The 24,593-nt window shown below is 53.0% G+C and overlaps 7 protein-coding genes across 7 annotated transcripts; 3 read left to right on the top strand and 4 right to left on the bottom strand.

Moving 5' to 3' along the window:
- Window positions 1–1,694: 1,694 nt before the first annotated feature.
- PG997_013879 (uncharacterized protein) lies at window positions 1,695–2,183 on the bottom strand (the record flags this gene model as incomplete). Its single annotated transcript, XM_066818193.1, has 1 exon — window positions 1,695–2,183. The coding sequence occupies one exon, from the start codon at window positions 2,181–2,183 to the stop codon at window positions 1,695–1,697; it is 489 nt and encodes a 162-aa protein (XP_066663885.1).
- Window positions 2,184–5,273: 3,090 nt separating this feature from the next.
- PG997_013878 (INO80 chromatin remodeling complex Ies1) lies at window positions 5,274–7,390 on the top strand (the record flags this gene model as incomplete). The annotated part of the gene is made up of 3 exons (XM_066818192.1): window positions 5,274–5,793; window positions 5,869–7,082; window positions 7,142–7,390. The coding sequence occupies 3 exons, from the start codon at window positions 5,274–5,276 to the stop codon at window positions 7,388–7,390; spliced, it is 1,983 nt and encodes a 660-aa protein (XP_066663884.1).
- A 1,684-nt stretch (window positions 7,391–9,074) lies between these two features.
- On the bottom strand, window positions 9,075–11,750 carry PG997_013877 (uncharacterized protein; the record flags this gene model as incomplete). Its single annotated transcript, XM_066818191.1, has 3 exons — window positions 9,075–9,970; window positions 10,024–11,637; window positions 11,705–11,750. 3 exons carry the CDS (start codon window positions 11,748–11,750, stop codon window positions 9,075–9,077), a joined length of 2,556 nt encoding a protein of 851 aa, XP_066663883.1.
- A 2,776-nt stretch (window positions 11,751–14,526) lies between these two features.
- On the top strand, window positions 14,527–16,130 carry PG997_013876 (Dipeptidase sirJ; the record flags this gene model as incomplete). Its single annotated transcript, XM_066818190.1, has 4 exons — window positions 14,527–14,758; window positions 14,878–15,197; window positions 15,239–15,638; window positions 15,718–16,130. The coding sequence occupies 4 exons, from the start codon at window positions 14,527–14,529 to the stop codon at window positions 16,128–16,130; spliced, it is 1,365 nt and encodes a 454-aa protein (XP_066663882.1).
- Window positions 16,131–17,489: 1,359 nt separating this feature from the next.
- On the bottom strand, window positions 17,490–18,096 carry PG997_013875 (replication factor A protein 3; the record flags this gene model as incomplete). Its single annotated transcript, XM_066818189.1, has 3 exons — window positions 17,490–17,584; window positions 17,658–17,760; window positions 17,947–18,096. The coding sequence occupies 3 exons, from the start codon at window positions 18,094–18,096 to the stop codon at window positions 17,490–17,492; spliced, it is 348 nt and encodes a 115-aa protein (XP_066663881.1).
- Window positions 18,097–21,411: 3,315 nt separating this feature from the next.
- PG997_013874 (uncharacterized protein) lies at window positions 21,412–22,659 on the top strand (the record flags this gene model as incomplete). The annotated part of the gene is made up of 1 exon (XM_066818188.1): window positions 21,412–22,659. One exon carries the CDS (start codon window positions 21,412–21,414, stop codon window positions 22,657–22,659), a length of 1,248 nt encoding a protein of 415 aa, XP_066663880.1.
- Window positions 22,660–23,896: 1,237 nt separating this feature from the next.
- On the bottom strand, window positions 23,897–24,285 carry PG997_013873 (uncharacterized protein; the record flags this gene model as incomplete). The annotated part of the gene is made up of 2 exons (XM_066818187.1): window positions 23,897–24,087; window positions 24,156–24,285. The coding sequence occupies 2 exons, from the start codon at window positions 24,283–24,285 to the stop codon at window positions 23,897–23,899; spliced, it is 321 nt and encodes a 106-aa protein (XP_066663879.1).
- Window positions 24,286–24,593: the final 308 nt, after the last annotated feature.

Raw genomic sequence — 24,593 nt, 5'->3', positions numbered from 1 at the left:
AACGCCACGGCGAGGGGACCTTTAGAGGGCTCATGATGATAGAGATGGTAATTTCGACGGAGGTCGAGAATAATGGATTCATGAACAACAAAAAACGGCGTCTCGGTGAGCAGGGCATGTGGATTCGGACCTCTTTCCTGGATTCTTTGTCAATTGTTGAAGAATCTCGGGACGATTAGGCAGGTCAGAGTTTAGGGATCCTGCTCTTTCGATATAGCAGCAGCATATGGAACAGGCTAGAGTCCAACCTGCCCAGGCAACGATACTGGCAAATGGGTGGCAGTGTGGCTTTGCAGATGCCGTCTGAGACGTTCTTCAACCCTTTCGGTTTTTACGTCGTGGTGGTCCAAAGGAAAGGCTCATCATGAATGGACTGAGAACTCCCAAAAAAAAAAAAGAACGTTGCTTCATAATCTTTCTTGTCCCATGATGTGTGTGTGATGTGGTGATATAGGCAGATAGATGGGCTGCTAACAACAACAGATGTAGCGGACAAGCCAATCTATGTAAGTGTTAGACTCTGTCTGAAAGCTTGGCTACCTGCCCAGCAAAGGAGATGGCGGCGAGCAACGTTGCCAATGGCTATCATCAGTCTGTCAGTCTATGATGTGTAATGTTGTAGCTGCGAGTCGTTCCTGAGTCGCTGTTACAGAACAGGTGGTTTTGGAAATCTCCAAACACTTTCTTGAATCGTCTTCAGTTGAAGCCGCCTTTCCAATCCACTCGCCTTCCTCTCCCGGCAGAGTATTGCAGCTGTCTGCAATCGGGCACGCGAGCGTATCCCAGTCGGATACTCTTTACTCAACTGGTGCAGTGCCAGCCAGCTCTGGAGTGGTGATCTGATAAAGAAGGATCATGTTAGTTTACCGACCAGACCAGGTGTCAGATTAAACTCATCCCCGGTGGTTTCAAAGGAGAAGGAGCAATTAGTAAACCGGGATCTGCACTCCAACATCTCCAGGTAAGATAGCCTTCCCCGGCATCTGGCCACCTCGGAGCCAAACCTTGACGGGCTGCCTGGCTTGACTCCAATACCCTCCCTTCCTCGTCCGAACTCACTGTCTGGCCAAGTACCCCAAGCCGGGAGTATATGCATTCCTAAGAGCGGGCGGATCGATGGATGAGCGTGAACTTTACTTTACTGTTGTTGTTTCTTTTTTTTTTTTGCGAGAGCTCTGACACGTCGCAAGTTGGGAGGCCCACCCGCAAAGGGGCGAATCCTCGAAAGGGGAAAACGGTATAGACTGGCGTCGGCTCTAGGTTGGTGCACGGATGCCAGCTACGACGAAAGAGAGAGGCGTGATGGCCATGAACATATGCAAATCCTTTGGAAACCAGTCTTTCGGATCGAGTTGACGGATCAAGTCCCCCTCCCCCCCGAGTGCCATCTCGACGGGAGCCAAGTGGTCATGTCACTGTGTTATTCTGTTGGACGGGCAAGTCAGGAATGCAATGAGCTGGTTGGTTCTCAATGCGTCTAAAATCTAGGAATATGCAAAATAGGTTCTCGCTGTCTAAACCGTACCGACGGCATAATGTAGTAGTAGTCTCGCTTGCTTGTACATGATTAGGGGCTATATGTTTTTCCTTTTTCCTTTTCCAATTGAATTCCCTTTCTTCTTCATTTGGATTCTAAGAGAATGGAAAACCTCCGCTCGTACGCCGGTATTTCGTACATGCGAGTGCGGATGCACTCATCGTCTATTACGGTCCTCCGCTTCCTCCGCCGAAGCATGATGAATATGAGGATGCCCATAACTGCCAGACCCGCTGGAGGGGAGAACACCATTAGCCTGGCTGGACTCAACAGATAGTAGAAAAATATTGTCATGCTGATGGTGCTTACCAAAGGTTCCCGTAATTCCACCAATCACGGCTGGGTTCGCCGAGTGAGCCGTCGGTGGTTGCAGCGGTGCTGGGACGTCAAGATCTTCTTCTGCGGAGCCGGTGTTCCTTTCTACTCCGTCACTGGGGGTCACGGTGGCGCTAGCAGTGGAAGTAGTTGCGGTGGGAGGCAGAGGGCGCCCTTTCGAGACTGTCTTGGTGGTGGTGATGTAGGAGGTGGCGGTATTGCTCGGGAGGAACTGGGTGGTGGTGGCAGTAGCGGTGGTGGTGACGGTCTCGTCCCCGGGTAAGTACACCGACAGCACAACGGTCGACCCATCGGCAGAGAGTGTACTCATTGGGTTCCCAATGGTGTAAGTCCGGAAAAGAAAATACTATTGCGGGAGTGTTGTCGAAGGGGGTTTCGACAGTTGGGTGGAGGACTTTTGGTGGTTATTGGCCAGTCATGCATTTTGGGTCCGCGAGTCGTCTTAAAGAAGTGGCCTCGAGGTCTCCTTCCGCCCGCCCTCTCTCGTCCGCCCCCTCACATGAGACAGTCGAGCTGGTTTCAATGGGTTTTTTGAGTTCTTGTCCGCTGGGTGCTATCATATTCCCAGTTGCAGATCTGAGGGGCCAAGTGTGTGTGCTTTTGAAACCCGAGGACCCGGCCAAGATATTTGATGGCCGTGGTGGGCCTGTCGGGCAACTTGTCATCGGCCGCCTGCTAAGACAAGTCCTCGCTTCCTTGAAGGTAGCAAAAAACAGCAGAAAAAAACACTGAGATGACAGTCATCGGGTATCGAATGGCTACCCCCATGCCTGCGGGCGGTGCTTGACGCCTTCCCCCCTCCCCCGGGGTCCCCACGCCGACTTCCCCAGAGCCAGGCTCTTTGTTCAGACGGGCTCCTGAGTTCGCACGCACAGGCAGGCTATGGGACCTGTGTATGTTAGTCCAACGCAGCATGCCATTGCCCTTCTGGACCTTCATATTTCCATCCAGGAAGAAAGTCTTCTGCCAAGCGCCTGGAGGCCTAGATCGCCGCTGCGGACCGCACGAAAACTCTGTCTGCCACTTTTCTAACTCGCTCGCGTCGGAACAACTGTGTTGGTCCTTCCCAGCCTGGCACCTATCGCGCGCCCAGATGATGTGTTTGTCGCCCTCCTGCGACTGTCATATAGCAATAGTCTTCCTGTCTCACCTCGTTTTGCCTCCCTCCCCCGCAAAACCGACATTGTCTGGCGGCGATTAGGGGGTGACGTCGAACCTACGCCAGCTCCGCCGCAGCACGCCGAGATGGCAAACAGCTCATAGACGGTTTGTATGGTGCAGTCGGCGTGCGCAGGTGGGTCTTGGCCGTTTCGGCCCCCGTTCGAGCGACGGCCAGGACTCGCACAACTCGCATGTCCTCGGGCCCGAGACTGGACGGTGGTTCCACGCAGGCCAGGCCGCCCTCCACCTGATCGACGGGCACGACGAACAGAGACACCCGGTCGGGGCCAGTTGGTGATCCACCTCGTCAAGTGAGCCCCTCGATAATAGGACACGGTGGGAGAGATCTGCCCCTATTCGGAGAAAGAGGTCTGGCGGGCAGCGCCTCCACGCTGAGCCTGTGTAAGCGAGCTCTGGCAAAAAGGGGAGAGATCTCTGCTAAAACAGGCGTCAGGGAGTGGAGTAATCCAAGACATATCGCCGCCTTCGGAGTAAGGCGATTTCACCAGCTTCCACTTGGCTAGTAGGTGATGTTGCCCTCCACCAAGAAGTGCCCATACTAGGAAAAAGCGAGACTAACAAAAGACCGCCAGCCCGCAGCTTCAGTATCGTCGTTGGTTCTGTACTAGGAGACACTTCAGCACAGGGGTTCGGCTTTCGATCGATCTTATATTCTTGCTGCTAGACACTGCGACGATACTCCCGGTTTATGTAGTCTTTCATCTGCCCGATGCGATAGGAGCCATTGCTGGCAATGGTTACGTCCGGCTCAAAGGTATCTACCAGCCCTAATTACGACAGCTTAAGGAGTCCGAGTACACGAGCGAGCCGAGTCTTTCCTAAATCGCCAATCGAATCACCATCATGCGCGTCGATAGTCTCTACTGCTCTGCTAGGGGCTTTCCTTTGCTTTGCTCATACATACCAGCACCTCCGAGCCTGCCGGCTTCGTGGTCAACTGTGCCGGGTTGGGCCGTTTGAGGCATGGGCGGCATGGAAGACGCAAGCGTAGTCCCTTCCCGCGGCCAACTCGTTCTGTTCAGAACCAGAGCAATGACATTGTCCCATAGGTCACTGAGACGGCTTCTCAATGTGGTGCACTGCTGCGGCTGTGACGGTCATCAAATCCGCTCAAGGTTTGATCGCGAATGAGACCACCCATCAACCTTGGAGCCTTCAGGCGGGTGACCAAGGTGCGCTTACCGCAAAACGAAGCATGATTTCTAATCATGATAACGCAAAAACAACGAGGGGTTTAAAATAATACAAAATCAATATAATATTCTTTCTTTAAGAAAAAAGCTGAAGCTGGATTTTTGGATTTTTAAAGCCGCCCATTAGTTTTATAGCTTACCAAAATAAACGTGGTAAAATTCCGTCCTCAGCAAGCTTTTGTAGCCCCTCTCATGATAACCTCAAAACAGCAGTGGCAGCACACAAACAACTTTCTCCGATATGAAAGAAATATTTTTACTGGTTATCTTGTTTGGGGTATTGCGTAGGTGATATTATATTTATATACCTAGGTAGCAACACTGAACCATTTGAGATCGAGAGGCGTGTTGTGACGAGGCCAGAATAATCAACAATACAATATAATATGTACGTGTAAGGCAGGCCAAAAAGACGAGACAGAAGACGGCCTGTGCCACAGACCGCTTCGACGATTGGAGCTGGGTGGCTGGGTTAAGTAACTTGTGGCTCAAGCTCCATGGTTTTTAGCAGGTAACCTAAGGTAGAGTGCATCACGAGCTAGGTACTTCTGGTACTCACCTCAGTGTAGCGCAGCGCAGCGAATCCAGTTGATGCTCCCATGCTCCCATGTTCCCCCGGCTGGCGCGTTCTGCTGGTCGTGATGCGCTGAGGTCCTGAGGTCCTGAGGTCCTGAGCAGAGCAGCAGAGCCAGCCTGAGACTAATATTGAATACATAAGCATCAAACTTCCCACCAACGGATTGGGCGAGGGCGCAATTTTCCCAACCCATCCATCTCGATCATTTTATTTCCTTGTTTCGTGTTTTTTTTCTTCCTCATCGTCCTTTCTCTTCATTTCCCGCAATGTCACGTCATTAAATCAATGAATGGTCAACAACACATCCCACGATACCTGTCGGAACTCATCGTCCCATTCCCTCGACTGAGCTTAGTTTAGCTCCATTTGCTGCCAACATTCCAGTGAATGCAAACCACCCACACGCCGTCACGCAAACAGTTCTGCCGTCAATAGGCATCCGCCCGCCATGGACGCCAGCGAGAATGGCGACCAAAGTCCCGCCTCGTCTCGGGCGAGCAGTCCTGGTCGCTACCGCTCCTCCAAACCCCGGTACGACAGCGAAGACAACAACACCACCGTAGCAGACACGAGCATCGTCGACACCATGGCTCGTCCCGCCAAGACGGCCAGGTCGCGCAAGTCCCAGTCCAATGCCGCCGGCGCCGCTCGCGATGCCGGCCTGCAGACCATCGGCAAGATCCGACACCTCAAGAAGGAGGATGGCGAGCCACTATGGCGCAAAGACATCCAATACGACTTCCTCCGCGCCGTCTTCGACAACGAGCGCAAGGTCTTCACCAACAGCTACGACCATGCCCAGACTGAGAAACAGACCTTTGCCGACTTGTACATTGACACAATGGCTAGGAGCAGCAAGACCAGCAAAGTTCTTCGCGACAAACTGCTTAGTGATCGGGAGGCCGCGAAAAGCATGGCTATGGTCTGTCTATTGGTTAACGTTGGTCGTATGAATACCACCTTGAACTGTACGTCGCCCTTGTCATCTCCCTTGCCCTCGACTTCCTACTTGCAATCGCATACTAACATCTGTCTACTACCAGTCTTCCCGGAGATGCGAGCCCAGCTTCGCACCTACCATGCCATTCCCTCTCTCCAGGCCTATCAGGACGCCACTGCGTACAAACAACTGCAGGATGCTCCTCGCCTCAAGTCCATCCTTAAGGGTGCTGCCGAAGACAGACCAGAACCTCACAATCTGAACGAGTTTAAGGACCTCGATGTCCCGCGCACAAACCCAGTCAACTTGATATTCCTCATCTGCCAGGGGGCACAACACATTGCCGAGCTACACTTCCCGAGTGGTGGCGAATTTCACGACTTGATTATGAAGACCAACTTCACTAGTTACTCTCGTGCCAACGCTTTCCTGTGGCTCATGTGGTTCTACCTGGAATCGGATTTCACGGAAGAAGGATGTGACGAGAACCCATTTGGTGCTGGTGTGGTGTACGACTCGGATCTGTCCAATCAAGGGGTGCCTAAGATGGCCCCCATGACATCTGAAGAGGAAGACCAGGAGAACATTGACCCCCAGACAGAAATCGACTTTGGACGCGAGAAACAGGCCCATCGAGCCAAGATCATCGCTGCCGATGCTCAGTATGCTCAAGATCACCAGCCAAGCAAACGCTCTGTAGCAAGAGGCAAGCTTATCGACGATGGGACTTCTGCTGCAATACTGCCACGGATCCGACCCTCCAAGCATGAGTCCGACCTCGATAGTACGAGATCGACTCCGCCCCCAAGGGCACTCGCCCGTCATCTGACCGGCGCTGGTGCCAGCAGGCGAGGAACAGGATCTCTTAAGTACCAGATCTACGAAGCTTCCTCTCCCGCCGCGCCCGGATCTGGAGCGCTCGACGGTGTAGTGCCACGCAAGCCGCGGCCGCCTACTGCCCATCAACTTGCCGTGGAGCACAATCGGAACCAGCGCGTCGAGTACATCCTGGACCGGGGAATCAGAAAGGCCCATCACAAGGCTCGCAAGGTTCGCAGGCAAGAGGGCGGTATCATTCGCGCAATACATCGCATCGAGGCCATGCCGGATCCATTTGTGGATAGCGACGAGGAAGAATTCAGATACGCCATGGACAAATCTGTACCGTTCCGCGGTCGGGGCTTTGGTGGTCTTATTCAGCTCACATCAGAGCCGGACGATTTCGGTGAGGAGTTTGTGTCCCACGTTTCGGCTTTCCGACGCGCTGGCCGGCGCCTTTCGCGATGGGAAGCGCCCGAATACTTCAACCGTGGTGCGGTGCGCCCCTCCGAATGCACCGCGCGGCCATTGGTGGCACGCCGGACATGAATGGGGAGTATGCCGAAGGAAGCGAAAGAGCCGAGTTTGGCGAGAAAGGAAAATCCCGTACAAATGGCACCGCTAATGGCGACGTCACCATGGAAGACGCGGACGACCTTGACGACATGGATAAGGAGCTCCTCGGCCTTGCTAGTGGCGCCGAGGAGGGCGATGGCGGCAAGGACGATGACGATGACGAAGAGCTTGACGATGTGGACAAGACTTTGCTGGGTCTGGCAGATGACGACACGGATTCTGAAGGCTAGTGGGTAGGTCTCCCACTGCCAACATCTGCCAGGCTATTTTTCGCTCCAAATCCTATTATCGCTTGAGGCGACGACACATTGGTGGTATATACGATCCATAGTGTTTGTCATCTTGTGTGGTTGGCTCGTTTCTGGTGAGATACGGGTCCGCAGCCAACATGACCTGAGATTGTAGGGAGGGCGAGCCGGTACGAGACTAAGACACGGCTGTATCAGACGTGCGTCATTTCATTGTCATTCATTGTATTAGGAGATATGCGACCTTTGCGAGAGGAAAGGGGGCTGTTCTCGCCAGGAATTAAAAGAATCGGGGGGGCGTTTGGCGTTGAGGCGGCTTTTCTTTTTTCAGCCCTTTTTTCTTCAGCTTGTTACTGTATGAATATGCTATGCCCCAAAAAAGGGGGATACCGATAGACTGGATGGAGGGTGGGGTGGTGGTATATGGGTAGACGAGGCGAAAAGATAGTCGTCGTCGTCTACCTGCTGCCAGCTCAATTCAACTAATATGAACGCCTACTTGCTACGTTACTTTGGGGCTTTCTCGCCTTTGGACTGATGTGACATGAAGAAATATACTGTGCTATCAATGTGGGATATAAAAGACGATGGTAGTGATGCGTAAGAAACCTGGCCGGTTGGTTATTCGACCACCGATCTCTACCTGTATACATACACGACCCTCTACTCAATCTAGGGTGCTTCTCTTCATCTCTACTCTGTGGCAAAGCTGCTGGAACCAATGTGTCTCGCGGGCAAAACCAAAAAGTCTTGATCCCCGAAACACACTTCCCTATCGTCTGTCTCCCTGACGAGTGTCGTTGACGGTATGGCAGTACGTCCGCTCCCCTCCTAATGCAATATCTGCAGTACTCGCAGCCTAGCCCCCCTTCTCACCCAAAGCTTTTACAATGAGCTCCTGATCAAACAGGACATGGGCGGCCTCGGGTCCTTTGGCCTTTGGTCCTCCCTCATTGAGCTTCGTCTCGAGCCTGGTCTAGATGCCGTGGTGTAAGTTCGACGAGTTCAACGGCTTGTCACGCATATCTTGCAACGTAGATGGTTTCCCAGGTGGCGGGCGTCGAGGGTCTCTCTTTCTTGAGAGCTGAGGTCGCCGGTGTAGGGTTCTTCGTCTTCAAGGAATCCAGAGTGCATCCAATGCCAATGATGGGGGAGAGATCTAACGTAGGAGTCTTGGGGTAATAGCATCTTGATGAAGGCTGCCAGTGCTGCCGCAACTAGCTGGCAACGATTCTACTGGTTAGTCACACAGTCACAAGAAATTTGGAAACCGAGTGTATCTGTCTGTCCATTTGATTGATTCATCGTAAAAGCGTCTTCTTTATTCAGTACAAAAGAGCAGCTCATCTCATTGCTCGTTGCCCCATTGCTTGACCACTAAACCTCCAATCCTCCCTAATCGTTACTAGCAATAGCTATTATACGTACAACACATGTGGGTGGTGATATAAAATGTGTGCGTGTGGTGTGTGCATGCATACGTTGCGCATGGCCCCCCTTTTCATTTTCTTTTGATTAAAAAAAAGGCCTGCTTCTTCCCTGAACGTGAACTCGTTTCGCTTTGTGGTGGTTGCCTTCATCCGAGTGGGACCCTCCTCCTCTTCTAGGGGTATTGGAATGCATATTGGGCTTCCTCGATGACTGGCGATTCGGCTTGGTCGTATCCCTAATCGTCCATGGGCGCGTCGACCAACGTGACCCCCTGCTTCTCCTCGCCGACGGTCGGCTCCACCGGCGTTACCCTCCGGCCGCGCTCGAACCGGACGCTGTTGCGGCCCAGGCTGCTCAGACTGCTGCGCTTGGTGTCGACGGGGCTGCCCTGACTGCCCTCCTCTGACGGTGCGTCTCCGAGCGGCTCAGTGGAAGGCGCCGAGCCCGCACTATCTGGGACTTCCAGACTGTCTCTCTTGAGGGTACCGTTTAGGCTGGCCATGCTGGCCATGCTTGAGCGGCCGTGTCGGTCACTGCTGGATGTCGGGCTGGTTTGAATAGGGAAGCGGGTTTCGGGGCCCCCGGTGCTGCGGTCACGTCGATGGCGCGGGCTCGGCGCAGGACTCGTGGCACGGCTGCGGCCACGGTCACCGGCAGTGCCAACCTTCTCTAGTAGGGCGCGTTGCCGTTCTTCCATGTGGGCACGACGGTTGCTCTCATCTGTGCTGATAGCACGTGGACGGTTGTTGGGGGCCGTGACCGATCCCGAGTGGGAGAGTGACGACATGCGCTTCAGTTCCGAGAAAATAGCCGTCTTGTGCGCGAACAAGTCACGTACGAGACGATGAGAGTGCTTCTCCTCCATAGTCAGAGACGACTGTGTGCGAGGTCGAATAATGCATGTCGCGAGCGATGCGGCCAGTGCTTGGACGTATTGGTCGTCTGCCGAGGTCAGGTCAATGAGGCGGGTGAAATGGTTCATGCAAGCATCCAGGGTAGCAATGTTGGTAAGCCGAAGTTGTGAAAGAGTCTGCTGCAAGACGCCAACGCGAGCATCATCTGCGGTGTCTGCTGCGGGGGTTGTGTAAATTGTTCGTATGATTTCGTACACGTGAGATGAGATCAGAGAATCTGGACAATAGTTAGTATGCAGTTCGAAAAGTCGCAAGAGTACAATGACTTACCAGGCAGCTCAAGCAGATACAATTTCAAGACGTTGGCAACGGTGGGAACATCAAACTCGGCAATGTCCTCGGGGGTGAAGGGCTTGCCATTGTTGATCTTGTTCCGTAGCTTGTGCGTCTGAGACAATGGCACTTCAATCAGCCAGACGCCCCTTCTCGCCTCATCGCCTTCGAGATCCGGATAGTGGTGATCCAGGTAGGTCAGGAGAGTGGTTACGATGATGGGCACGCGCTTCTTATCAGCCCGTGCGCGTGCCTCGAGGTCGACACCGAAGGTTTGCTCGTCAACTCTGTTGTAGTAGTTCTCGTACGTAACAACCTTTGGAGCAAAGCTGCCCGTGCGGTAGTTCTCAAGCAGGTACCGCAGATCGCCCATCGGCTGCACTGTTTCCTGGTAAAGCACCATGCGGTCTACTGTCGACTGCAGGCTGGGAATAACGTTGCCAATCGTCCCTGAAAAGTCCAGAACGACCGTCTTGATAGCCTTGAGCCTGTCCAACTCGCATCGCTCGAGGAATTTGAGGTGCACGAAGATGGACTCTTCGAGGTCACAGCGCATCTCGTCCAGCTTCTGCACGCCGGCCTTGTACTTGTCGTCGGTTTCCCTGGCCTCGCGGCGCAACTTGTCGGCCGGGGTCTCGTTGGGGTGTGAGTTACCGAGAACGTTCCATCCCTGAAGGTACTCGCTTACGGCGCCAATAGGAGAGTCGGTACTATCCTGTGACGTGGGCAGCGAGAAGGTTCGCGACACCGCGACCTTCTTCTCCGGAACACCAGAGATCTGGAAGGACTTGGGTCGCCACTGGTAGAAGAGCCTAGAGCTGTTGGCAAATGTGCTGCCGACGTTGCCCACCAGTCGCAAGAATCCATTAGATATCAAGTCCTGGCCGATGCGCTCGGCGTAGCTGACACTTGAACAATCCATGTGGCGTTGTAGATACTCGACAATATCGGAGCCGGCGGAGGTGTTTTGGTAGGTTCCCAAGATGGGCACCTTCGTCTCGCCCATTTTGATCGTGTTAAGCATGTGCTCAATGATCTTCTTGACCTGCTCCTTCTGATACGTCTCGTCGCCAATCTCGAAGATCTCGTCCTCGTCTTCCTTCTCTTCGTCCTTTTGAACCTTGATCTCCGGGATGTTCTGCTTGGGGCTGTTCTCGGCATCCTGGAAGGCCATCTTGTTCTCCTCCTCCAGGTCTTCCACCAGCCGGCACTTGTTGAAGTAGTTGCTGCGCAGCTTCTTCACCACTTCGACCTGGCGGTCGTGGGCCTTCAGGCGCGCTTGCAGCTCGTCCTGGGAGTCCTGGAGTCGCGACTCGTGCGCATCGCACCACCTCGAGAAAGGGTTCACGACCAGGTCCCGGATGCTCTGGGCGATCTTCTTGTGGTTTTTGGCGGCATCCTCCATCTCGGTCCGCACGCCATCGTAGGCTTTCCGCACGCTGGCGCCATCGTCTTTGGAGAAACCGCCGGCAATCTTGTCGGCGGCAGGCGCAATGTCTCCTAGTCGCTGACCGTAGGCTTCCTCGGCTTCGGCTCGCATGCGGGCAATGGTGAGAACCTGGCGATCCTCCTCCACGCCCTGCTGCAGCTTGCTGAACAAGACGCCCAGTCCTGTTGGAAGCGGTGGTCAGTCACAGGAGCCGGAAGTTTGGGTTCAGATTGTGCGGCGACTTCTTACCTGCAGCATAGTCTGGCGTCCAGAAGGAATCTGCGAAACTCGGCATGGTTGCGTTTTTGTTGTGCGCGTCGCGAAAATCGAAAGAAACAAGAGCGACGAGGTAGATCAGAGGGATATTATGTTTCGGCGGTGTCGATGCATCACCCAAAGGAAGTCGGAATGCTAACGTGCCACAACTTCGCTAGGTGGAAGTCACAAAGAATCAAGAAAGGACTTGGCTGAACTAGTTGCGCTGTGGTACAATGAACGAATGCAGCAAGGCAGGCGTCGTCAGGTTGGAGGGACTGGGTGGTGGTAGTGGTGCCCAAAGAATGAGAGGAGAGAGTGGCACGAAATTAGCCAACACAAACAACAACCGACACTTCTAGAAATGAAGCTGCACGAAGCACCGAGAGGGGGAAAAGGGCGTGACAATGTAAATAGCCACGGGGGTGTGATATTTTGAATATAATCAACCCAGGCGGTTTCTATGGAGAGAAGCCCGGCCAAAATTAAACCATCTTGAGAATACGAGGCTGTGTTATGCGCTGCCTCTGGCCAGGGTCTCCATTTCTGCAATCAATTTTCCCAAGGTTCCCTCTCACGATTCGGCCAACGCCCTGTCCTATGGACTCCTGCCCCTTCTGTGCTGCAGTAGCTTGGGGCTGCCGCTCAATGTTGCGCAGGGCCAACGCGGGCTGAGCATTCACGGGGCCTGGGGGCCTGAGCTTACAGCAGTCCCTCAGCAACGGGAGGATGCGTGATTGGCCGACAGGGCTGCTTCTACTGGAGGACGGTGCAAAGACGCACCCCTGTCGGCTGTACTTGGGCAGGTTTTTTTTCTTCTTCTTGATGTACATATTTTCTGAAACTACGCATGCAGGTAATTCAGATGGATGGAGAGAACGATGGCGGTAGACTCGATCTTTTGCGGCAGCATCCATTTCCTGTTCTTTCGATATACACACAGGTCGTTGGAATCGCAGTATGGCCACTCACGGTGCAGCTGGATAGGCCGGAACAGCTGGAAGGAACCCTGGCGACTGTGGCACAGCACAGTCTTCTTTTCTCCCTGAGAGCCCTCGACTCCCTCCTGCTCCTGACAGGACAGACCGACTGGCAGGACACACTGGCAGGACACACCAGACTGATCGATCGTCCAGGCCTCCTAAATTTGGCTCTTAGGTTTAATAGGGAAGGATGGGTGGTCCATAGGCCAGAGAGGGGGCCTTCCCATCCTCCTGCCCGATTCCATTGGCTTGGGCGCCGAGAGCCCTGAACTCAAAAAAGTTTTCCCCAGAAGGAAGAGGGCGGCGTTTCATCTTATTTACTTGGCAGATCCCTGTGTTTTACTTTCCTGTGACTCCTGCACATCAGCCATCCAACGCACTGCGTAGGCGCGTCTCAAAGCCCGAAGTTGACTCGCTGCCATTTAAACACTGAAACCTGTTAAATAATCTGACAGCCAGCGAATTAACTAGACGAGGACGAGATGCTGTGGAGATGACGTATGTACATAAGGCACTGCCGGCGGCCCGTGATCCAGTCTCCTATCAATCTGGGTTGCAGTGAGTGAACGACCCGATCCAATGCTACCCCGACTCGCTGGCACTCGCAAACGGACGGCCGTCACAAATCGGTACATAACATACCTAATAACCTAGCTTGTTTGTCGCTCGGATCCAGATGCGAATCATTCAGCCAGCCAAGCAAGACTTTGTCGGATGTCATTGAAATTTCAGTCTGTTCATGCAGTTTGACATTGGGGAAAAGCAAGTCGTAGCGCAGTGGAAAGCCGGCAGGGTTTGGGGTCGTTGGAGTGTTTGGTAGGTAGGGAAATAGGCGGCCCCCGGTATTCTTTTGTCGGGTGCCGACTCAGGGGCTTGGCAGGTACGCTGCCACAAGCACGAACCTGGTACTCTCCCCTTTCTGGAGTTAGTAAATGGAGCAGACGACGGTACTTGTAGCCTGGTTTATTCCAACGGGATTTTGGCCGAGCTGGCACCTATGTATATAGATAGGAGTGTGGTTCGTTGCCAGTCAGATTATGGAGATGCAGTGCAGTGAGATATAGGTATGTATATACATGTAGCTGCTCACCCTCATGTGTGCCTGACATGAAGGCTTGAGACTTGGCTGAGGTGCATAATGCATGGCATGCTTGGAGGTTATCCTGGCATATTATGAAAGATCTCCCCGATCTGAAGTACCAATTGGCACCAAAAATAGCCCACGCTTAGGTAGTCGGAAATGAATGGTTTTGTTAGCAAAGGGATAACGGGCGACCGACGGAGTAGCGAACAGCTGGGTAAGCGGCAACGGATCAAATGGCGGAAATTGGTGGTCCTGCGGTGCCTCCGCGGAGCAGTCCAGCTGCGGAGTAGTGCTCCTAGATCATGACAATCTCACGTCGCGGCTTTCCCTATTTGATTCAGCCGCCAAACTGCAAAGGCTGTTTAGGAATTCTGAGGCTAGGGAACCGTCGAGAGAGCGACCCAGAATTCTCCAGGTTTGTTCCGCGTTCCGGGAGATGGTGACCGTAACCAAGCAGTTGGTTTGGTTAGAGTCGAGCCAAGCTGCCGTAATCCAAGCTTACCACTGTCCTGGCAACCTCCAACTCCAGCACTGAGCGCCTAACCTTAGTCGTTCGGGGGCTAGTGGGGGCCAGGTGGACCTTGCTCGTCGCAAGCTGCCTGATAAGCAGCCTCCCGCGACTTGGTAGCCTCGGAGCTTGGCTTACAAATGGATGAAACATCTATCCTTCAACAACAAAACAATTGACTTCCATCACTACCAAACTACCCAAATTATAAGGGGCTCTTGATAGAGCTAGCGTAGTGCCCATGTATGAGAAAGTCCCAGACAAGGATGCCGAGTCGGAGGCTCCGCAGCCCACCCGGCCGCGGCCTCACTCCCGGGCCCTGGCAGCTTTCTTCATAGCTCTGATATGCTTCGGCACTCTGCTCCATCCCGTATCTCGCGCCTACCATCCGGCATGCAAGGCCTACGGGCACATGCGGCCCAAGTCCGTCGAGGAACGCGTCCGCAAGATCCTGACCTCGACGCCATTGATAGGTGCTGCTACCTCTCTTCCTTCCCATCCTTCGACCCGATGATCGGTGACATATAAACCATAGACGACCACTGTGCTATCGTAACAGAACCCAAGACTTATTGGCTAACCCAGAGCACAGATGGCCATGATGACTTCCCCCTGCTCGTCCGCTACATGTATGACAACCACATCTACAGCCCCAACTTCACCAAGCCCTTCAGCACCACGGGCCTGCCCATGCACGTGGACCTGCCGCGCCTGCGCGCCGGCCTGAACGGCGGCGCCTTCTGGTCCGTCTACGCGCCGTGCCCGGCCAACGGCAGCGACTTCTCCGAGGCCAACTACCTGCCCATCGTGCAGTTCACGCTGCAGCAGATCGACATGATGACGCGGCTCACGGCGGCCTACCCGCGCGACTTCTCGGGCCTGCCGGCCATCTCGTCGCGCTCGGCGCTCGAGGCCTTCAAGCAGGGCAAGCTCATCAGCCCCTCGGCATCGAGGGCCTGCACCAGATCGGCAACAGCGTCGCGACCCTGCGCCGGTTCCACGCCCTGGGCGTCCGCTACGCCACGCTGACGCACAACTGCGGCAACATCTTTGCCGACGCCGCTATCCGGGAGTACCCCGAGTTCGGCAAGGCGCCTCCCTTCCACGGCGGTGTGTCGGCCCTTGGCCGCGACCTGGTCAAGGAGATGAACCGCATCGGCATGCTAGTTGACCTGAGCCACGTGAGCGAGGATACCATGCTCGATGTCCTCGGCGGACGACCCGAGAAGTGGGAGGGCAGCGCCGCGCCTATCATGTTCAGCCACTCGTCCGCGTATGCGCTGTGCCCTCACCCGCGTAATGTGCCCGATGACGTACTCAAGCTCGTAAAGAAGACCAACTCGATTGTGATGAGTAAGTTCTATATTGCCGCGCCCCCCAATGTGCCTTATACGATAAGACATAACCACCAATGCTGACATCCCTTCCTAAGTCAACTTCTCCCCCGACTTCATCTCCTGCATCGACGAGAACAACTCCAACGGCATCCCCACGCACTACCCGCCCAACTCCACCCTGGCCCAGGTCGCCAACCACATCACCTACATCGGGGAGCTGATCGGCTACGACCACGTCGGCCTCGGCAGCGACTTCGACGGCATCATGTCCACGCCCGAGGGCCTGCCCGACGTCGCGGCCTACCCGGACCTCGTGGCCGAGCTGCTGCGCCGCGGCGTCTCCGATGAGGACGCCGCCAAGATCGCCGGCGGCAACATCCTACGCGTCTGGGCCGACGCCGAGGCCGTCGCGGTGCGCATGCAGAGCGAGGGCGTGCAACCCATGGAGGACGACCTGCCGAACCTGAAGTTTGCTTCGCAGGGGTGGATCAATGGGTTTGACGCATGAGGTGCCCAGGATCGATTTAGCACCTGGAGTTTGAACGAAGAGGTGTATTGGTAGAGAATGCTTAGAATGTCCAAGTCGCTAGAACCCATATGTATGCCGTACTCCCAAATGGATTTTTAGATTGTCAAGAGAGACCTTTAGCTATCCGGCTACTCAAGAGAGCATACTACTTCGTGCCTCATGTTTTTACAAGGCGCCTTTTGAAATTTCCCTATTCCTGCATCTAGTATCATTCCATCAAGATGCGTTGCGAAGTGCCTGTCTGGCTTGTACTGCGTGCTAGCGCATCAGTCGCAGAATTACTCCGATATATCAATACTAATGTCTCTTCCATATTAGCAGGTAACTGGGTAAGGAAAATGGAATGGAGAATCTGATGAATAAAAAAAGTACACTTGCTGCTCTCCCAAGCGTTGAACCGGGTTTTACTTAATATTTGGGTGGTGATTTACCATGCTGCAGTGGTGGTTTGCTTACCCACCATTATCGCCCAAGGGGCGGGCATACTAGTATACTGATAATTGACTGGTTCATCAAGGCGCTTTGGCGGAGTGGTTAACGCGATGCCCTGCTATGTGGTCTCTGGAGATACATAGGTTAGGCATTTCCCTCGGGAGCGCAGGTTCGAATCCTGCAGGCGTCGGAAATTTCTCTTTTTGCACTCAATACATCTTTTTGAGAATCACTCACTGACTACAGCATACATAGTATATGGGATACGCTGGTTCATTTTATTTTGATCCATTGCGCTGTGATTATGCCTTTGAGATGCTGCGCACCAGCTGCGGGTTCCACGTAATGCAACAGGAGCGATTAGACCTATACGCTCTCGTTGGTATACTAACTAACATCTCGCAAACATGGCAAAGAAGTAAGGTATATCAAATCAGTTTGTTCATGTTACATCATTACTGCCTGTCTCGTCTACCTAGCATGAAAGCCACGGCTCTTCCTCGAGGTCCTCCAGCGCCCGGCGTGGTCCATCTGCATAGTGACGGACAGCATGCCCATGCCATCTATCACGGCATTCAACGACTCGTCCCCGCACAAAGCCTGCCGACCCTGCGTGCCTCTATTGGCCACGTTGCTTCCTCCCCTCCGAGCTGATGATGTCGATTCTACTCTAGATGCATTGCTGCCAGTGGTATGATATACCCGACCTCCCGGATTGGGTGGTCTGGGTGTCGAGATAGTTGCTGGTGTGTAGTGGTGTGGTGAAGACGGGGTGGTTGTCAATGATGATGGAGACACTGCGCGTCGTTGACTGCCCGCGGCTGGTGGTCCGGACCTGATGGGAGAGCGCATGGCCATGCCCTCGGGAGGGACAGGACGCGGAGATACAGGACGCGCCGTATCTCGTCAACCCATCATCATGCCCCCCTTGTCAGCGTCGAAGACGAAGAGGTCTCTGCATTGGTGTGTGGCATCCACTACAGCCTGGGCCACTTTGAAGTCTGAAGAAAGGGAGCACACGTATTAGAACCTATGTATATCGCAGGACAGATATATATGAGAAGCACTACTCACCAACATTGTTGCCCAGGTCAACGGAGCTCATGACCTTGATGGAGAGGTCGGGGAGCACCTTTCCGATGATCTGCGCAGCGTTGCCGTTCACCAGATGGGCATCCTGGAGAAAAAGACACAATTAGCCGTCTGTTCCTATCCTTGGTAGAGTCCCAATGTAAAATGGCATGATTCCTCTCGTGCACCAACGAGCACGTTGCCCAAGCAAACAGGATGCGCCCCCGTCAAGTTGAGCGGGTAGTACATGTAGAAAGGCAGATTCTTCAACATCCGACTTTAATAAACTCACTCGGTTCAGGTTGGCTGTGATTTGGCCATCGGCATCAATGACAGCCGTGTCGCCTCGCAGCTGCTGCACCTTGCCGACGACCATGACGTTCTGGCCGACGTACGAGTCGATGAGCTGGCTGGAGATGCGGGGGGTTGAGATAGACTCCATCTTGAAGATGATGCGGATTTTGGAGTATCAATCAAAGAAGTGAAACTTGACGAATGTTCTATATGACTTCGGCCGTCTGAGCCAGTTTCGGTTATTGAGTGTTGGACGTTTCGTTGGCGGATCGTGGGGTTAGATTTGACAATGAAGAGAGGCGCGTCTTCAGGCACCCGCCCTGAATCCCGTTGAAATCAGAGGGTTTAGCGCGTAAAACGCGCCCGCGGGGTCACCTGACAGATGTTTACCACTGAAAAGAACAGCGACTAGCATCCCAAGATATTCCTCAGTCGCCCCTATCTCGTCTCTTGCGAATATGTTCTTGAAAGTTCTTGATATGCAAGATGGTACTTTTCATTTCCGTTGCTTTGCAATCAATGGATGTTTGAGATACGACCTCACATACAGAGAAGACACTGGAGGTGTAACCTTTCAGTTACAACATTGAAAGCAGGTAGACTGTGCCCACGAATGAGAGCAACTAGTAGCTTCGTAGCGCTGAATGCAACGCTTGAGCTTTATCGAAATTGGCATGTTGCTTTTGATTTTGCCATCCCGACGATTCTCGGCATCTGATCGGCTTCCATGGTAAATACGCAATCATCCATTTGAAATTATCCTGTTCGCGGGCATTGTCCAATCATAGCCTAGATATGCTACCTATGACGTCCGCGTCGATCTCGATAAGAAGATAACAGATAGCGACAGCAAGAATGATTTTGTGTGTTAAAGGAGACTGTAGAATACCGAAGCCCCCGATATTAACCAAGACCAATCAGTCCCATTGCATGCTACATACCTACAAGCTATCGCCGCTCTTGGGCGCAAAGCTGACCCAGGTAGCGAGGGACATCATTAAACCACTGCTGGGTCATCTGCCGTGTCTGGAGGCCAAGGCCTGGCCGTAGGCTCAGAAGAAATGGGGGCCCCTATCGCGACAGCTGCCGAGAAGCACCCCGGAGCTCACGCCAATGATTTGCATACAGGGAGAGGAGGGTTGTTGGAAAGCGGCACGGCGGCTTCTCCGTACCACTTTCGCCACCAGATGCTCTGCTTTGGACTTAGTGAGCACCTCATTGAGGCTTTGCAAGGCAGAGTGTTAGCACTATGCATATGGGGAGTCCGAACATGGAATTGTCGAATGCGAATCTCGCAATCCGGCTGCGAAGGTATCGGGATCGAATAACATGCTGTTCTACGTTGTGTGTGTGTGTGTGTGTGTTTGTCTGTGTCTGTCAGCTGATCTAGGTACATACTGTACCAGATACCCATCTCCCCGTACATGGCAAAATGAGACCCCTGGGGTTTGATGGCGTGTGGCTTGTCACTGCACAGCCATGACTTTGAAGCCACAGTTGGTGCATGAGGAGAAGGGCAACTCTGTTCCTCATTTGCTGGAGGAACGAACGGGAGGCGAAAAACCCAATGAGACGGCCGACATATCGAGAAGTTTTGACGGCCGATCAGGCACGCCGTGACTGTCGATCTCGCACAAGACCGATTGAACGCTAGAAAACAGCCAGAACGGCTAGAACGAAAGGGCCTGAGGGCGGTGCTTCCACCCGAACCCAGAGGAAAAGTAGGGACCCCTTATAGGGCAGCCAATCAGTATGCCGGGGCAATTCCCAAAACAGAAAGCAAACACCCCCCAAGCCTGTCAGACGACTGGCTGAGCCATGGCGGTTCTCACACAACGATATCATGTTTCTGTTTAGTTAGCTCTCCAAGACGCAGGTTGCTTCATGTTACCTGCGATGGCAAATTCTCAACATGGCTGAGGACTGGCACACATAACACACTTTACCTTGCTGCAGTAGTCGGCAGACCGAGATCCTCTCGGACCCGACTCCGGTCGTTCCTGGGCCAGTGAGGAGGAAGACAACAACAACCCGGTCTGATAGTTCCTGTGGAAGGCTGATTTCATGTCTTGGTGAATCCTTGTCGGCCATTCCTTCGTCAAGGCCCGTTACTTTCATGGTAAAGGTCCAATTAAGCTACTGAATGGGCATTCCCAAAGTCAAACCCATGCATACACACACCATCAGCACCCTGCATGTCCGGGAGCTCCCAGCTTGTTGCTTCGCTGACAGTTGTCTGCGCCTCCGTTGTGGATTTCGGTTTCGGCGTACCTTGAAGCTAATGCAGGCGGACCGCAATCTTGTCTGGAATAGGTTGCTGGGGCCTCCAGGTAGAAGCACTCCCAATGAATATCCCGGGACTTGCTGTGCAAGACCCCATAACAGGGAAGTGGCTGGAGTTCGACAAGATCCATAAGGCCGGTCCGGGGCCAATGAACGTTGCATCTTCCTGACGGTTGAACCTCCCAGTCGTGCTCTTGGCTATACGTGAGGCTGATTTTCTCTAGACATGTAAGGTCTGTATTTCCCATTATATCATGCGCATATCTTCCGTCTCCCTGGCGTGGCCAATGCCCTGTGATTTCCAATGTGTAGGCGTTGTATCGTTCAGCCCCGGTAACTGTCTCTTGCCTACACACTAGTTGGCTGTGAAGGTAAACGTGCCAGCTCGCTTCCTACACACACTCACACTTTTGGTCTACAGCTTCTCGCATCACTCTGCATCTTGAACCTGCTTCTAATCGTTTTCCCGTGCCAGGTTACTCTCAATTTCACCTCTCCATCATTCGTTCTGACGCATTTGTCTCGAGGAATACGCCAAAGGTGTTGAGTCCAGCTTGAAAGCAGTACCGATTAGTCGACAAGAGCGTGTAACCGCCTGGTACTGCAATATACTTAAGCCCTCCCGACAGAAGCTCGAATCGTGGTCGCCCCCAATGTAACCACTTTCAACTCACAGCGAACGACGACCAAACTCAAAGGATATCTTCGAAACCTAAACAAGAACTGGAGGGCGAAAGAGCTGGGTAGTCGCGGGAATCCAAATATTTGCCGAAGCTGCGCCGTCAGGGACCGAGCCGTTGCTGCAAGTTTACGCCGTACCTCCCTCCCTGCCCGATGCATACCTGCTAAATCGGCAGGACAGGGTTAGGCCGCTAAGGGGTGCGTTCCTCGATACCGTCTTACCCACCCTTCCCCCGCCTAGATGCTAATGCGCCGTCTCTTTCATGGGTGTAAGAAAAGTCTGAAGTGAGGCATCAAAGAAAGTGTTCTGTTGCATTCCTCAACACTTGCTATAGTTCTCGAGTCAAGCGGTTCGTCAATACTTGTCACCCAAGTAACGAGGCTGTCAACCAAACTCTGGGTGGCATAGTCTTCGTCAACAACTGTGAAGGCAGTTGAGGTCACAACCACAAATTACTGGCTGTGTCCACCGACATTTGGACATCACACCGTCCCAGAGATGGAGGAATCTTCGCAACTTTTCAGCTACAGCATCGACAATGACAGCGACGGAGAGTACCATGTGCCCGATGACTCAGGAGCTGGTGCCCATGATTACAACCAGTACTTTCCGTCAACGACGTTCCCGCCATTGGAGGATTTCAAGGTCCCAATACGCCCTCATGCCAGTCCCATCCAGCCATCGGTTGGTTCCTCGTCATCCGGGTCAACCCATGCGCACCCGCAGTCAGGGGTAAATATGCATACCTGGACTTCCACAAACCAGGGCCAAGGCAGGCAACTCCAAGTACCATCAACATATGGGACCACACTCGAATCCCCGGGGCTGTCCAGTGGTTCATCGACCACTCCAGACACCAGGCACTCTCAAGCCATCACACCAGATAACCGACCAGGGTCCAGGAATGTGACGATACAACCGAAGATAGATTCGGTGTTTCCGCCGCCTCTACCGCCAGGCCCAATCCTACCACCCAGGAAAAGGCGGCCGCGGAAACCTAAGCCAAGACCACAGCTCACCGTGGAGGAGGAAGAGGCGAAGAAGAACAAGACGCTGGAAAGAAACCGCGTCGCCGCAAGCAAGTGTCGAGAAAAGAAGAAGGATTGGACGAAGGATTTGGAAGAAACAAAGATTGGATTAGAAAGCCAGAACGCTCACCTGTACATGGAATACTCAACACTGGTGAAAGAGGTTAGCGAAATCAGGGCTCAACTCATGACCCACGCGGATTGTCATGATGCAAACATCGACAAGTGGTTCGAAAACGAAGCCAAGCGTTTTGTGCTTGGTGCTGGCGAAAGGTACAACGCCATGTTAGGTGCTGCTCCGGGGCCATCTTCTTCGGACTTGGACCCGGCACAGGGTAGTGTGTCCATCCCAGCGTATGAAGCAACTGGCAGCAGCAGCCATTTCGACCCTTCCACATACCAAACGAGCCTATCGCAGCCACAGAGTACAACGATGCCTAGCTCGCCAGTATTCTTTCAGAACAATGTGTCATCGGGTTCTGAATTCCAGACGAACCCCAATGATGACTTTGCCGTTCATATAACACGACAAACAAGTGTACCTCTTCCACAGATTGCACTCAACCAAGGCTCTCCAAGCCTCCAAGGCACTCTCTCGAACGACCCCGGTGGTGAATATCTGACGGATGCCGATTTCTCGTACGGGGCTTTTCAAGCAATGCAAGAAGACGTCCCGGAAAATGAAAACGACCTGGGTTTTTCGCATGGTGTCATCTGAGATACTGTGCCATGAGTGGAGAATGTAACAGGTTGCAATACTCTCCTCATCCCAAGCCCAGATGCGGCTTCTTCGGCGATGAGCAAGACCATTACCAGTCATGTGAATTTCTTTTCTTGCTTTATGAACTATACCCATGGAAGACGGGAGTTTGTCGACTTTACCTGTAATTATAACGGTCGAGATGATGAATGATAGATACCTTTCCAAATTTAACGTAAGCCTATCCGGAGGCAGCATTCAGAGAGTGAAGATGAGACATGAGGTAGAAGAGGTAATCCCCCGTCGTCTTGGCTTTAGTGACCTAGCCATGTGCAACCGGTATATCGGTAGCAATGCGTTTGCTTGCTGGGCGGTCAGTCATAGATCCCTGTAAAGCAAATATGAGGAGAGTAAGCCTCAGAAGTATGGAGGCCAGAGAAAGACCCAGGGCCTTACAGATTTGGATCTTCAGTTTCGAGCATACATGTTGCAGATGATGGCAGGCACGTTCAAGCAAGAACGAAGGGGGAAGCTACATCCCACCCAAAATAACCCAGGTGCCCGTTTTGGTCCTCAGGCATTGTGGGCCACTTTAAGACGATTGTTTGTTAGCAAATGTGAAAACATTTGTTGTGATGTCTGATATCCATGGTAGTCCCCAAACTTCTGAATTACATCATCATGAGGAGGACTGGTGTTACGTTCAAAGCAACAATTTGCGACTGGGGGACCGTATGATAGAGTTCGAGAGGTTTGCCTTACGTCATTGCTATGATCTCAATTCAGACGAACACCACGGCTTGGTACAGAGACGCATTTTACACCAACGTGAAGGCAGACGGCAAACGTAGACGCTTTTGAGATCGAACGTATGGATCAGCATCTGAATTTATGAGTGGTACATTTCACCATACTCTATAGTATATGATTGTTCTTCTGGCGTTGTGGTATGATTCGTATTGGTATGTATTAATTCACGACTTAAATCCTAGCCCGGACTATTGGGCAAAACTTGGCATGCTAATCGTATGCCACCCAATCATGCCCAACCCAAGCCCGAGCGATCACCGTGACACTCACTCGTGTATCGACTCAGACGTATACAATAAGTTGTGGTATCCCTTTGCCATTCATGAAACGCCCTTACGCCAGTGCAAGAATCCCTTTGACACGTCTACTGTCAAACTACCGTCCTCTCCCATCGTCTACCACAACTAAACACTTCTGGGCTCGATTGCACCAACTCGGCCCCTTTTCATGAGTCGATGATCTGCCCATCCGGGCCCTTCTTGCTCCTATGCTGCTCCCGCACGAACTCTTCAATGTTTACATCGTGGTGTGGGCGTTCGGGAGGACCCGGGGTGTGTTCCGGCTCCGGGCTCTTTTCTTCAGCCTCCTTTTTCTCTGTCCCCAGGACCTTAGCCACAGCTGGGATGTATTCGGTCACTGCCGTTCAGTTCAGCAATTGCCTCCCAGTGAAGGTCACCGTTGATGAGATGTGGCTGTCGTCTTACCTTTCTCAAGAAGCGTGGGCTCTTCCTTCCCTGCATCTGGATGCCGAGCCTCGAATGCCTTCTTGTCAAGGATTTCTTTGTAGTCTTCTGAGGAGCTTTTGACTTGGCCGTCGGCCGTTCGAGAGGACATTGTAAGTAATCGAGATGGGGTGGTTATTCGACTAGATGTGGTGTTTTGGTAGGTGGGTATGAGAATGGTATGGCAATGAAGCTGAACGAACCGCTCGATGTAACACACGGGAATATGCCTGTTGATGACCATAAAACACGTTGTAAGACTCACGAGGGAAGGGGGAAACAGTCGAGAAACAGTTCAGCATATATCTATTGTAAGCCAATCTAGCCCTTCGCTTATGTTTGCTTGTTTTCAGCTCACTGGACCACGATACGTATGCCTGCCCAGCATATGAGGTCAATTCAAGGCAGGCCGAGCCGGGG

This window comes from Apiospora hydei (genome assembly GCF_038363865.1).
Source record: "Apiospora hydei strain CBS 114990 chromosome Unknown utg000009l_segment0_segment0, whole genome shotgun sequence".
Lineage (NCBI taxonomy): Eukaryota > Fungi > Ascomycota > Sordariomycetes > Amphisphaeriales > Apiosporaceae > Apiospora > Apiospora hydei.
This window is presented reverse-complemented; position numbering and strand designations above follow the sequence as displayed.